General features: G+C 40.9%; 1 protein-coding gene across 1 annotated transcript; it reads left to right on the top strand.

Annotated features, from left to right (window-relative positions):
* Positions 1-10,078: 10,078 nt before the first annotated feature.
* Positions 10,079-14,259, top strand: LOC145014647 (AAA-type ATPase family protein). Its single transcript, XM_078973068.1, is given in 7 exon segments — positions 10,079-10,534; positions 10,650-10,745; positions 11,561-12,056; positions 12,134-12,224; positions 12,835-13,165; positions 13,238-13,386; positions 13,479-14,259. Coding segments are annotated over 7 exon segments (1,935 nt in total). The 5' UTR covers positions 10,079-10,285; the 3' UTR covers positions 14,002-14,259.
* The last annotated feature ends 66 nt before the right edge of the window (positions 14,260-14,325 follow it).

Genomic DNA, 14,325 nt, shown 5'->3' on the forward strand with positions numbered 1-14,325 from the left:
AGTGACATTTGTGACTCTAGAAGCTCCAAGACAACAAGATCAACAAGGAATCCAAAGGTATGATTCTAGATCTATTTCAATGTTGTTATTTAACCTAATTAGCCATTAGAAGTCTTGGATTCAAAGCATGTTTAATTAGAAAGCCTAGATCCAAGCATTAGGGTTTTGCATGCGCACATAGGAAAGTTCTTATGGCTAAAACCCATCAATATTTTCTATCCTAAATCTTTATAATTTTTATTGAATAGGATTATACAACTACTTGAAGGCGTCTCTCTAGGCAGTTAGGTTAAGATTTTCCAAATAGTATTACCATGAGCCCCTATAATCGACGTTGTGGACCGATATATACCCACATGATGCTGCATCGGATGTCAAATAATATTATTTTTATACTTAAGAAAGTGATCATGTCAGGATTGTAGCTAGCAATCACATGTGGGGGTGTCATCCCTGTATAGAGATCTATACATATCTTTATGGCTCTCGCAAGATTAACAATTATATGTAACAACCCAAATTTTTCAAAGGAATTTTTCATTTTTATTAGTCAATCATAATTCATTAGACATGAAGATCCAAATAATTGTTTTCAAAACCACCATCATTACAACGTTATTTTTAAAACATCATAGTGTGCCCAAATCATATCGGAAAAGAGAGATAGATTGGACGCCGTATCATCACGCCTTGCCTTTGCCCTTGGGCTCCGATGTACCTGAAACAAATCCACAAACGGTAAGCTGAAAGCTTAGTGAGTCCCCTAGAGCATACCCCACACAACATCCACATGTCATATTAGTTATATAGGATACTGATAGTTTCATTTTACTTACTTCTTTTTATAGTTTATTTTAGCATATTTCATTCACATTTTAGTTAATTTTCATGCATATTTTCCTTTTTGTTATTTTATGACCACTTTCGGGTACTTTCAAATTTCATGAGCGTAATTGTAGGTTTTACGGAGAGTAGCGGAGCGGGATCTTTGGGAAGCAATTGGGCTTAGAAACCATCAAGAATTTTGGGCTTGATAACTATGGAGATGATGCATGGAGTGGGCTTGTCAATTACTTGAAGGCTTGGAAGAATTAAACTTTAGATTTGCAAGATGTGGGAGAATTTTCGAGTGTACGGGGATTAATGATCGGGCGATTAAAAGAGCTTTGGAGGATTTGGAAAGTCAAATTGGGCTCAAATTGAAGAGAACTTGAAGAAAAATGGGCTAGAAGTTGATTAGACTCGAACTGGGCCTATGGACAAGCTGTGGGGGCCCAAGACATGAAGGAGCCCAAAAATTCGTCAAAGTCACGCGGCCCGCGTAAGATTCTCCGTGACCCGTGTTGATTCCTGACAAGGGCAAAATCGGGATTTTGTCTTCAGCCTTATGTTGGATGTCCGATTTTGACACTTTCTCTCTGGAGTTTGGAGCACTTTTGAAGGCCAAGAACACCTTAAGAACATCTTCTTTTCACCTCTTGATTATTGTTAAATGTTTGGTACGATCTTCTCTAACTTTATTTCTTTGAGTTTAGCCATGCTTGGCTAAACTAATATTGGTTGACTTTTTGTTGAATCCTTTGAACTTTTGTTGAATGTTGAAGAATCCATGAACTTGTTCTTAAATCTTTATGGAAATGTTTTGTGTTTTAACATAATATCACTACTAGTATGTTTTTATTCATCAGTTTAAATGTGTTTGTGGTAATTAGTTGGCTAATTTTTTGATTAAGTAAAGGATCCTCAAATTAGCAAGCAACAAATGATTTTTGTGTTGTTTTTGCTTCACACAATCATAAAAACATTTTCTCCAACATGGTAGTGAAAACAATTGACTCCTCTTGGATTTGGTGACTTTTTAGTTCTTAATGCTAGTTGACCTTCACTAATTACATGCTTAATGGAAATTGTGACTTTGACTAAGGAAATTGTTATGAGCTTCTCTAACCATTTTAAAAAGAGTAAATTACACGAATGGTCCCTATGGTTTGGGTAATTTGCACGTTTGGTCCCTAACTTACTTTTTTAACTCGGAAGGTCCTTACTGTTTGTTTTTGTTACGTGTTTGGTCCCTTCTATTTGTTTTTGTTACGCGTTTGGTCCCTATCTTACCTAAAAAGACTATTATTTGATTAGGGAAAGATGATGGGATAGGTAGGGTAAGGTGAGTGGAGTGGGGTTGAGAGTATGTTTATTTAAATAAATTAAAAAATCAAGGGCAAAATAGTCTTTTTAGGTAAGATAGGGACCAAGCGTGTAACAAAAACAAACAGTAGGGACTTTCCGAGTTAAAAAAATAAGTTAGGGACCAAACGTGCAAATTATCCTAAACCATAGGGACCATTCGTGTAATTTACTCTTTTAAAAACTAAGAAAAGTGTAGGTAATCTCAAGCTTCTTGGATTACTATGGCCAGATTGAGGATTTAAAACAAGTATTGCACCATTGGATTCTAATGATATGTTCATCAAAAAGTCAAAGTGAGGAAACCCTAAGTCAACCATCCTTCCCTTATTGATTTTATATCAAATTCTTATTTTTGTTGAATTGTCCATTTAAATCTTAGTTTAATTCTAGTTTGTTTCAAGTATTTCAAAACACCAAAACCCCCATTTTTAATTTATTGTCATTTTCCAAGTATTTTTACAAAGAGATTTTTCATAGAGTTATTAAATTGAACCAATCTCCGTGGATTCGACCCCTTTGCCACTATACACTATTTTAGTGTGTAATATTTAGGGTTATTATTTTTGTTGGCCTCGACAACCACCAGATACCTCTACCACATAACACATATATATCAATTAGTTATAATAGTTATCTCTACCATTAGCCATAAAGGCTATCTCTACTATTAGCCATAAAGGCTATCTCTACCATTAGCCATAAAGGCTATCTTTACCATTAGCCATAAAGTCTATCTCTACCATTAGCCATGAAGGCTATCTCTACCGCATATCGCTACAATTAAATATATCACACATCTCAACACAGCAAGTATACCAACTATCATAAAATGTGTAGCACCTGGTCCTTGGTACGTATTTCTTTCTAAGTATTTTGCATTTTTGGCCTTGGACTCGGCGAGTAGAAGGACCAACTCGCCGAGTAGAAGCGGGACGGGATGCGGGATTTAAGTGATGGACTCGACGAGTCGGGTCCTGGACTCGGCGAGTAGACGTTGTCTGGACAAAAACCCTAATCCAAGGGTTTGCACCCTATTTAAACAATGTTACGTCGTCCAAGACATCCCTTATGCTCCCAAAACACCTCTCATTAAAACCCTAGCCGTCATTGAAGCAATCTAGCCTTATTAGTGGATTTTGGTGCTTGTGGTCTTAAGAAGGAAGGAGAAAAGCTTGAGGTAGCAAGTAGAGACCAAGGGAACCCGAAATTGTGCACTTTTTACAGCTCATTGAAGGTAAAAATCTGTAACCATGCACATTCATTTGTTAGATCCCTCTTTGGGGAGATTTAGGGCTTTTATAATCCATTTTTGGTGGCCATCCATGTTTGCAAACATGGTTAGGGGTTAAAGCTTCTGAATCACATCATTTAAGGGGTCACTAGGCAGATTTGAGTGGCTTTTGCACTCATCAAAGGCCCCACGCATCTTAAGAGCTTGTTTTATGTCTTTTTGAGCTCAATGTCACGTAAAGTTTGTAACTTTACGTGCTCGACCGATTATAGAAGCTTGGATCTATCTTTTGATCAAAGGTTGTACATCAGAAATCAAAGATTTAGAGTGTGGACGTGACCAACTCGGCGAGTCCGAGGCTCCGGACCCCATGAAAATGCAACACCCTTCCGGGTCATCTTGGTGAGTGGCACAACGATCTTGGAGAAATCCTTAATGAATCTCCGATAATAGCCGGCCAATCCCAAAAAGCTCCTGATCTCTGTGGGTGATCTCGGCACCTCCCACCTCATGACTGCCTCAATCTTGGCCGGATTGACCAATATCTCATTCTTGTTGACGAGATGTCCCAAAAACTGAACCTCTCGTAACCAGAACTCACACTTGGAGAATTTGGCATACAACCTCTCTGATATCAGAACTCCAAGGATCTCCCTCAAATGCTCCTCATGTTGTTCTCTGAACCTCGAATATACCAAAATATCATCAATGAATACGATCACCGACCGATCCAATATCAGCCTGCACACCCTGTTCATGAGGTCCATGAACGCAGTTGGTGCATTGGTGAGCCCAAAAGGCATCACGACAAACTAGTAATGCCCATAACGAGTTCTGAATGCTGTCTTCTGGATATCTTCATCCCGAACCCTCATCTGATGATAACCCGACCTCAAGTCTATCTTGGAGAACCAAGATGCCCCCTGTAACTGATCAAACAGATCATCGATCCTCGGCAACGGATATAGGTTATTGACCGTCAACTTGTTCAACTCCCGATAATCAATACACATCCGGTGTGAACCATCCTTCTTCTTGACAAAAAGGATCGGCGCTCCCCAAGGTGAGCTACTCGGTCGAATAAACCCCTTCCCCAACATCTCCTAAAGCTGCGAAGATAACTCATGCATCTCTGGCAGCACGAGGCGATAAGGCGCCTTGGCGATAGGTGCTGCTCCTGAAACCAAATCGATACGAACTCCACTTGCCTCTCCGGAGGCACGCTCGGTAGTTCCTCGGGAAAAACATCCAGAAACTCGCACACTATCGGAACTTCCTCAGTCGAACTTGGCCTCCCCGCGGCCACGCACGTGTCCAACACATAGGCTACCAATCCACTGCAGCCCTGCTGCAGACTCTGCCTCACCCTGGTAGCCGAACAAAATGCTGACCCGCACCGGGTCCCCTCGCCATACACCGTAAGCACTCCCCCACTAGGGTCTCGGATCGTCACCAACGGACGCTCGCAGTCTATAACAGCTCCAAATCAGCTCAACCAATCCATGCCCATTATAACACACACATCCCCCATCGCAATCGGGACCAGATCTATCGGAAACTCCACACCGAAGATCTCAAGGATACACCCTCGAATCACCTCCAAAGCATACACTGCTTGCTCATCCGCTATGGAAACTCGTAGAGGTCGACTCAGCGCCTCTCGACGGATACTAATGTGCCGACTAAATGCCAATGAAACAAAGGACCGACTCGCACCCGAGTCAAATAATACCAAGGCAGGTACAAGACTCACAATAAAAGTACCTACGCATCTCATCATATAAGCACAATATCGTAAACCAAAGATAAAATACGGAATACATACCAGCCATAATATCGGGCGCCGCGCAGACCTCCTCCGCATTCAACTGAAAAGCTCTCCCACGAGCCTTCGGAGCCTCGGCCTTCACCGGTCGAACCTCGGTAACCCTAGCAGGAGGCGCAGATCCCCAGTGTAGCTGAGGGCACTCGACCTTCCGATGGCCGATCTGGTTGCAATGGAAGCAAACCATAAATCCCTTGGGGGCAATCCTTGGCGATATTCCCCTTCTTGCCACATTTGTAGCAAGCACCCGATCGACAGGCCCCCTCATGACCCTTGCCGCACTTCCCGCAAGTGCGGGCCTTCTGGCCTCCAGTCCTCGAATCAGCGGAATTGGTCCGCTTGGCTGCCGGCTGAGACTGATCCGGCCGCCGATCCATCCTCTGAGACTCGGCCTCCTCCCTGGCCTGAGTCTCCAACTCAATCTCCCTCTTCCGGGCATTTGCCTGGATCTCGGAAAATGTCCGGTACATCGAGTTCGACACGAACTCCCGAATGTCCCTCCTCAAAATACCTAAATACCGGCTCATCCGAGCCTGCTTAGAAGACACCTGCTTAGGGCAGAACATCGCCCTCTCATGAAACTTCCGGGTGAGCACGGTAACCGAATCATTACCATGCTTGAGGGTCAAGAACTCCTGAACCAGCCGTTCCCTCTCCACCGGGGGAACATATTCGTCTCTGAACATGGTGGTGAACCTCTCCCAGGTCACCGCTGAAATCTTTGCAAGAGTGAAGTTCGCTGTCACGAACTTCCACCAATCCTTCGCTCCCAAGCGAAGCTGGTTCAAAGCGAACCGTACCCTCAGATGCTCCGGACATGATCACGTATAGAAGCATCCCTCAATGTCAGCAATCCATCTTATCACAGCGATCGGGTCCTGCGTCCCATCAAACTCGGGTGGCTTCGTGTTGTTGAACTCCAGGAACAACAACGAGTCACCTCCCTGAGGCTTGGCAGCAGCCACACCTGCTGTAGCTGCAGCGGCTACGGCCTCAGTCACCGCGGCGTACCGCTCATCAAAAGTCTCCAACAGTGTGGTCTTGATAGACCCACACATCTCCGGAATCTCGGCCTTGATCGTCGCAGCCACCTCATCATGGATCATCTGACGAAGCTCCTCGTCACTCACACCGCCCGCCTTAGGTCTGTGGCGTATCCCAACCATGATGCCTCTAAAATACAACAAAATGATCAGAGACTCGATCGAGCATACTCATACTCGATGACGCAACCCTACCCGTCCTCCGTTGTCCAAAAGATTCTTACTTGGAATGCCCGCTGATCCGGTGTCTTCAGTAGTATGGGCCCAATACTACTGACCACACTGCATCAGTATTCACTCCAAGTCCTCCTCCTTGGATCCTGGATTACGAGTACTCTACTCTCATGAGCTCCTAACTGCTATCTACTCGATCTCAAAGCATCTCAGCAGCAGGAATATCCTAGGCTAAGGCATCACAAATCAGGCCACTATAGTCCTAATATGTATACCTAGCCTACTCTAGCATGCATAATATAACATAACATATCTCATAACACATAATGTAAGGGTACTTTTGGGAATTCACCGTTCGGGTGCTGGCTGATCGTACACACGGCTCTGCTTTGTTTGTCTCAAACTCTTTTTACTCTTTACAAAAATTTCACTTCATTATAAAAATTTTCCTCAAATCCTCAGTTTGAGTTCATATACGCCCGAAGGTTCATCCGGATCTCTCAAACCAAGACCCTGATACCAACTTGTAACAACGTAAATTTCAAAATAAAAATTTCATTTTTGTCACAACCATTTTCACATAAAAAATGTTTTAAAAACATCCAATAATAGTTAACAAAACATATCGTATCCCAAGATCACAAAAATCAAGTCCTCTCTCTAGTGTGTACGAGTCACGCCGACGCCTTTCCACGGTCCTCGCTAGTACCTAAAACACATAACACAACAACTGTAAGCATAATTGCTTAGTGAGTTCCCCAAAATACCACTTACACACATACACCCTTCCAGGCCACGACCTTCCGGTCCATGTGTCTCAGGGGACTTCCGTCCCAACCCGGCAAACCTTCCGGCCTTACCCATGTTGACCTTCCGGTCCATAACTTCCTAACCTTCTGGTCCACATCATAATGCCTTCCGGTTCATAACATAATGCCTTCCGGCCCATATCATACATAGCATACATGTCACATACAAACGCATACAGAACATGCAACGCATATCATACAAACATGCACCTCATAACATACAAGACCTTCCGATCACACATAGGTACCTTTCCAGGTACAGTATAGTGAGAAGACTCACCTCAGGTATCTCGATAAGTCCCTGTCTTGGTAGAAATGTGATCTAGCCTCCGCCTAATCACATAAAGCAAATGCTCCCATAAATATAACTATACTCCAACCTTTCATTAACATCCCCAAAAGGGTAAAAGACCATTTTACCCCTCTCCTAGCTCAAAGGCCTCACTGTTGACCAAACCCTAAAGTCAACAAAAGTCAACGGTCAAACTTTGACCCGACTCGTCGAGTGCACTTGGGCGACTCGGCGAGTCTACACGTGTCCACTGACTCTCTTAGTCTCTCTCTTGGCACGTCGAGTCCTTCTCTTTACTCGACGAGTCACACCTGGCATGAATCGTGGGGCCACCCCGACTCAACTCGTCGAGTCTCAAGAACTACTTGGCGAGTACCGCCTTGAACCCCAGTCCTCTAAACCCCTTCTGACTCACTGAGTTATCCCTCAACTCGGCAAGTCTACTCACAGAGCTTTTCTCGTAAAGCCCTAACCCTACTCGCCGAGTCCCAAGAACAACTCGGCGAGTTCATGCCATGCACTTGCTCTAATAACCTCCTAAGGTCATATATGTGCCCCTAATGCATATATCTGGCCTTCTCAAGCATGAAAGTCACGTAAAGCTCGAAACTTGATGCATATATATCAACATAATGGCATCAAATGGTGATTTAATCCCAAAAATGGCAACCTAAGTCCAATAACCCCAAAATGACTCATAAAGCTCCATGGGTTAAAGTCTCTGGACCTCAATGAGTCCAGATCCAAAGTACAAACTCGAGAGGGGACTAAATACTCTACATATTCTTCTTCTAAAGGGTTTAAAAACCCTAACTCTATGAATCAACACCCAAAACTGGAGAAGGTCCGAATGAATACCTTAATATGAAGCCTTTGATCTTTGAAGACACTAGATTTGCACTTCCTTCAGCCTTCTTTTGCCTTGGTCACCTTCTCCTTCAAGTTTCACCAATAAAGATCAATAATGGCCTATCTTCTCCTCACACGCGATCTAGGACTCTCTCTGGGGTGTGGTAGCCGCAATGGACGACCATAAGGGCCTTTAAATAGGTCTCAAACCCTGGAAATTAGGGTTTCATTAAACAGCGTGGACTCGCCGAGTCCACTCATGAACTCGCCGAGTCCAGCCGTGAACTCGCATCCAAAACCACGACCGTACTCGGCGAGTTTAGACGCCAACTCGCCGAGTTCCCCCACAAAACCCAAAAATAATGGAACAAGATCTCATACCTGGAAATTCGGGTGTTACACATACCTATTGCAGTTAAAAACTTACGCTTGCATTGTCCTTTCAGAAAACAACCATCCAACCCTAGTACTTTACGACATCCCCTTTTCCAACCCTCTTCAATTGCTTTAAAGCAAATGTATATTATGTGAAATGTTGTGGTTTTATCAAGGTTTATAGTAACATAAATCCTAACTGTACTGTCTGGATTAGATCTCATCAACTCATGCCCATAGTCCCATACTCTTGCATAATGGTCACTCAATCTCCCATTAATTAATGACAATTCCCTCATCCTTGATTTATAGCATCTTGACCATGTGATGTTGCAATGAAACTTACTTTGTATTTTAACCTGCATCTCCTTGCATTTTAAGTTAGGTTGCCTAATCAGCTATTTCATAAGCTTCTTTGCTAACCAAGTAGGATTCATAAGTTTTGCATTGTTAAAACTCCTAACACAAGTATGCTTGGAATGACCTTTCAGTACCCATCCAAGAACCCCTAACCAGGAATGGGCACTTCTCTGGAGCACTTCCACATATTACGACTAGTCTAATACTATCACACTTTTTGAAACGAATTTGATAACCCTTACTAATAGCATAGTTAGTTAAAAACAATTTCAGCAGATGTGGGGATTCATACCTTTCACCAAACATTGGTTTCATTAAGTTCCATTTCACCTTTGGGTTGTGGGTGGAATACTCGAAATCATCATCAATACGTCTCTTCTTCATCACTACTTTGCACATACTTTGTGTCCAATGGTTGGTTATGGATTTGAGTTTGAGCATTATTGTGACATTGACCTTCAAGATCATCAGTTGCATCATCGTTATTGTCTTTTTCACAAAGAATGTTCAAAAATTCATCTCTGCATTGGAAAATTGGTTTCCTCTTAAAATAATCATCAAGCTCCACATCTATGGTATCCAAATCATACATGTCGTCCATTTTCGTCCTTTAAGACGGGGTAAAAACCCTAATTTACTGAGGTAGGTGAAAGTGAGAGAATGAAGATGGAAGAGAGAGTGAAATGTCGGGGGTTTTCAGTAAATGAGGGTATTTGTTTTACCGAATCCACATAAGCCATTTAATGCCAAATCAACACATGCAACCGGCTAAACATGGGTGACCGGATGTGAATGACCAATTTGTTCAATTTATCGAGCTTCCTAGGTTATTTTGTTTAAAAAAAATTTAAGATTAAATTGAAATTTTTTCTAAGAGTTCGATACTTTTCTAAAAAGAAATCGAGGTAGTTTTACAAAAGAATCCCCCGGTTCACCCGAAATGCGATACAGGGCCCAAAACCGCCGTCAAGAAATTCCGAAACCCTACATAAACCCTGAATCAATTTCTGCCATCGGTTTCTTAAAATAGCAAAATAAAGCCTCCATCCACCTTTCTTCTTCTTCAAGCTTCAGTGCCTATAGAATCGATGGTTTGAAGGAAATCACAGATATATCACTTGGAAGCATCAGGCAACATCAATGGCAAAGACATCCGCTTCAGGGATTTTTAACTTTTCTCCGTTCTCTTCTTCACCCTCACCCTCGCCGTCGCCGGCTGTTGGTGGGTCTGTTGATCCTCAATCGTCTGCACCGAAAAATGAGGAACCTACCACCCCGCGGGTTCGTAATGACAACCCAAGAACGACATCATCTGGATTTGATCCAGAGGCATTGGAAAGAGGTGCTAAGGCTCTCAGGGAAATAGCGGCCTCTTCTCAAGCCAAAAAGGTCTAATCTTTGGCGTAGTTTTTATTTCTTTTATTGTTTTGATCTGTTTTGTAAACTTTGCAACGAATTGAATTCGTTTATACTAAATTAACATTTGCTTATTCTTCGCTTTTAGGCTTTTGAGTTGATGAAGAAGCAGGAAGAGACTAGGCAGACAGAATTAGCTTCAAAGACGGCTGAATTTAAAGTAATGCAAGCTCAGGCTGAAACTGTAAGTTTGACACTGCCCCTGCTTCCAAGATGACTTTATGATATATTTTCATGCATGTGAGTCACATGTTCTGAACTTCTGATTATAGACGAGTTTATTACTTGTGTTTATCTAGATCAAGTGTTTGGGTTAGTCTTATTCCTGTTTCAACCAACCCCTTAAAATGCACACATTTATATACTCTCGTGTGCACACATATTTCACATAATTGAAAAGCCTTCCAGGGATCTTTAATCAGGAATAGACACTATCAATTGAAAAGACTTCTAACTTTCTTTCTCATAAGAATCTGAGATGTTCAAGGATCTTAATTAGGCCTAGGATACTGACTAATAGCTTTGTGGTGTTTATCTAATGACTTGTGCATGCTGTTTCTTTATTGTTGATTTAGCAAACAAAGTTGATTTGGAAATAAGTTCTGAATAAGCATAGGTGTCTAATCATGGAACATAGTGCTTACTTCCACAGCATGAAAATAACTAGAAAATCTAGCTAACATGTATAACAATGGCCATTAATAACATTTCTTGGCTACAAGCAGTGGCTCAAGATTTTCTCCTTTCACTTTCCTTCTTTCCCTCTACCTTCCTTTTTCTTATAAGCTGAGATTATTCCCTTTTTTTTTCCCCATGTTTAATATTAAAGCATATGTCTTTGTAAAAGTCTTATCACTTCTATGTTAGTCCTGAATGATGGTTATCCAGTTACTGCACATGCCAACTTAGTTTGGTCATATAAGTGTTCGATCTTCATTTAAAGTTGCATTTAGAATATGCATCTTACTATTATTTTATATTTTTGTTTATGTTTGCTAGGAGAGACAAAGAGTAATATATGATGAACAGAAAAAGCTAGCTCAACAACAAGCTCAAATAAAATCACAGATGGCTCGATATGAAGATGAACTTGCACGAAAAAGAATGCAGGCATGTTTTGTTCCCTTCATATTTTTTTGGTTTAATTCATAGAGGCATGAAATAAACTTCAAAAAAATCTTTCAGGCAGAAAATGAACATCACAGAACAAGAAACCAAGAACTTGTTAAAATGCAAGAAGAATCATCAATTAGACAAGAACAAGCTAGAAGAGCAACAGAAGAGCAAATCCAAGCACAACGTAGACAAACAGAAAGAGAAAAAGCTGAAATTGAAAGAGAGACAATTAGGGTTAGGGCTATGGCTGAAGCAGAAGCAAGAGCCCATGAGGCTAAATTAGCAGAAGATGTGAATAAACGAATGCTTGTAGAACGTGCAAATGCAGAAAGAGAAAAATGGGTTTCTGCCATTAACACTACCTTTGAGCACATTGGAGGTAGTGAAAAAATCTTGGTTTTTTCTTTTCTTATTTTTTGAATGGATAAAACCCTTTAAATCATATATGTTTTGTAGGGGGTTTGCGTGCAATATTAACTGATCAGAACAAGATGGTTGTGGCTGTTGGGGGTGTCACAGCTCTTGCTGCAGGGATCTACACAACAAGGTATAGTTTTTCACTTTGATATACAAAGTGTAATTATGATTAGTTAGTGATAATTGCTTAGGTGTTGTTTCTTTTTGAGTTAGTGGACTTAGTGTGTACATCTCTTAATGTCAATAGTTATATATAGTTGTTTCTTTTTGACTTAATCCATACTGAAATGACTTAATAGGATGAATATAGGGATATGCAAAAAAAGAAAACAAATATCTTCTCATGGATGAATCTGAGGATTTGGTTTCTATGTTTTTTCTTAAAAAAAAAATCCCCTTCAGCAAATAAAAATTACGTTGAGCTTGAATTGATTGTTCATTCTCACATGTTGATTTCTTTTTTGTACATATTTGAATTGATGTCTTCATTTGTATAAATGTTTAAAACTGTTGGTACTGTAAAAATCGTTTGTTAAATAGTTAGAAGGATAAGATGGTCATTTACTCGTATCTAGACAGTTTATTCGGTCCAAAAAAGGAGTAGTCTTTGTGTATATAGGAGTAACTCGATACATACAACACTTAACCCATTCAGGAGTTAATAAGAATCAAAAAAGTAACATGCCCTTAATCTTTATAGTTTTAATAAAGATAAAGAAAAACAATTGTTTGTATTACAGAGAAGGTGCTAGGGTGGTGTGGAGCTATGTGGACAGAATCTTGGGACAACCATCTTTGATCAGGGAATCTTCCAGAGGAAAATATCCATGGTCAGGCTTTTTTTCCCGTGGGCTGAGCAGCCTGTCACGTGGTGGTGGAGTTGCCACTCAAAATGGGAAGAATGCATTTGGTGAAGTCATTCTTAATCCATCTCTTCAAAAGAGAATTCAACAGTTGGCTGGAGCAACTGCAAATACAAAATCTCATCAGGCACCATTCAGGAATATGCTCTTCTATGGTCCTCCTGGAACAGGGAAAACCATGGCTGCCCGAGAGCTTGCCCGAAAATCTGTATGAATCTTAATCTTTTCTTTTTCCCATTGTTGTGTGTATTTAACTATTTATGATTTGAAATGTTTACAGGGGCTTGATTATGCATTGATGACTGGTGGAGATGTTGCACCTTTAGGTGCACAGGCTGTAACAAAGATACATCAGTTGTTTGATTGGGCAAAGAAATCTAATCGGGGTTTGTTGCTTTTTATTGATGAAGCAGATGCATTTTTATGCGAGTAAGTCATTAATTAGTCTTACTCTCTTTACTATATAGCAATTGGTAAAACTAACAAGAAATGGGTATCTTTTTGTTTTAAAAAAAATTCAGGAGGAATAAGACATATATGAGTGAAGCTCAAAGGAGTGCCCTAAATGCTCTTCTATTTCGCACTGGTGATCAATCGAAAGACATAGTCTTGGCTCTTGCAACAAATCGCCCTGGTGATCTTGATTCAGCTGTAGCAGATCGAATTGATGAAGTCCTGGAATTCCCATTGCCTGGAGAAGAAGAAAGATTCAAGCTTTTGAAACTATACCTAGACAAGTACATTGCAAAAGCTGGTGGAAGAAAACCAGGCTTCTTTTCAAAATTCTTTCAGAAAGAGCAGCAGAAGATAGAGATCAAAGGTTTGACTGATGATATACTGAGGGAAGCTGCTGCAAAAACAGATGGATTTTCAGGAAGAGAGGTTGCAAAGCTTATGGCAAGTGTACAAGCTGCTGTTTATGGAAGTGAAAACTGTGTACTTGATCCACTTCTGTTTCGTGAAGTGGTTGATTATAAGGTGGCTGAGCATCAACAGAGAAGAAAGCTGGCGGGGAATGACAGTGGTGGTGGTGGTGGTGATTAGTTAGTTATTTGGGTGGCATTTTGGGGCATGCAGGTGAGTTATCTGCTTTTGTGTCTTTGGTGGTCAACCCATTCGGTCAAATTGGGATGAAAGAAAGATTCTATCTGATAAAAGAGTTGTTATTGATATACAAACACAAACAATTATTAATTGTCTTTGTATTAGGCAAAGAATCGACTTCATTTTTAACAAGATGAGATGAATGTTTTGTTTGTTGGTAGCCAGAAATTTGTTGCAATAAAATCAGAATTTTCTTTAGCCAGCAGTTTTGTGTTTTGTCATTTTTTGCTTTCAATATCAAATGAGCAAAGAGAAATTATACAT

Source organism: Lactuca saligna, chromosome 9, assembly GCF_052625555.1.
Source record: "Lactuca saligna cultivar CGN05327 chromosome 9, ASM5262555v1, whole genome shotgun sequence".
Classification (NCBI taxonomy): Eukaryota; Viridiplantae; Streptophyta; class Magnoliopsida; order Asterales; family Asteraceae; genus Lactuca; species Lactuca saligna.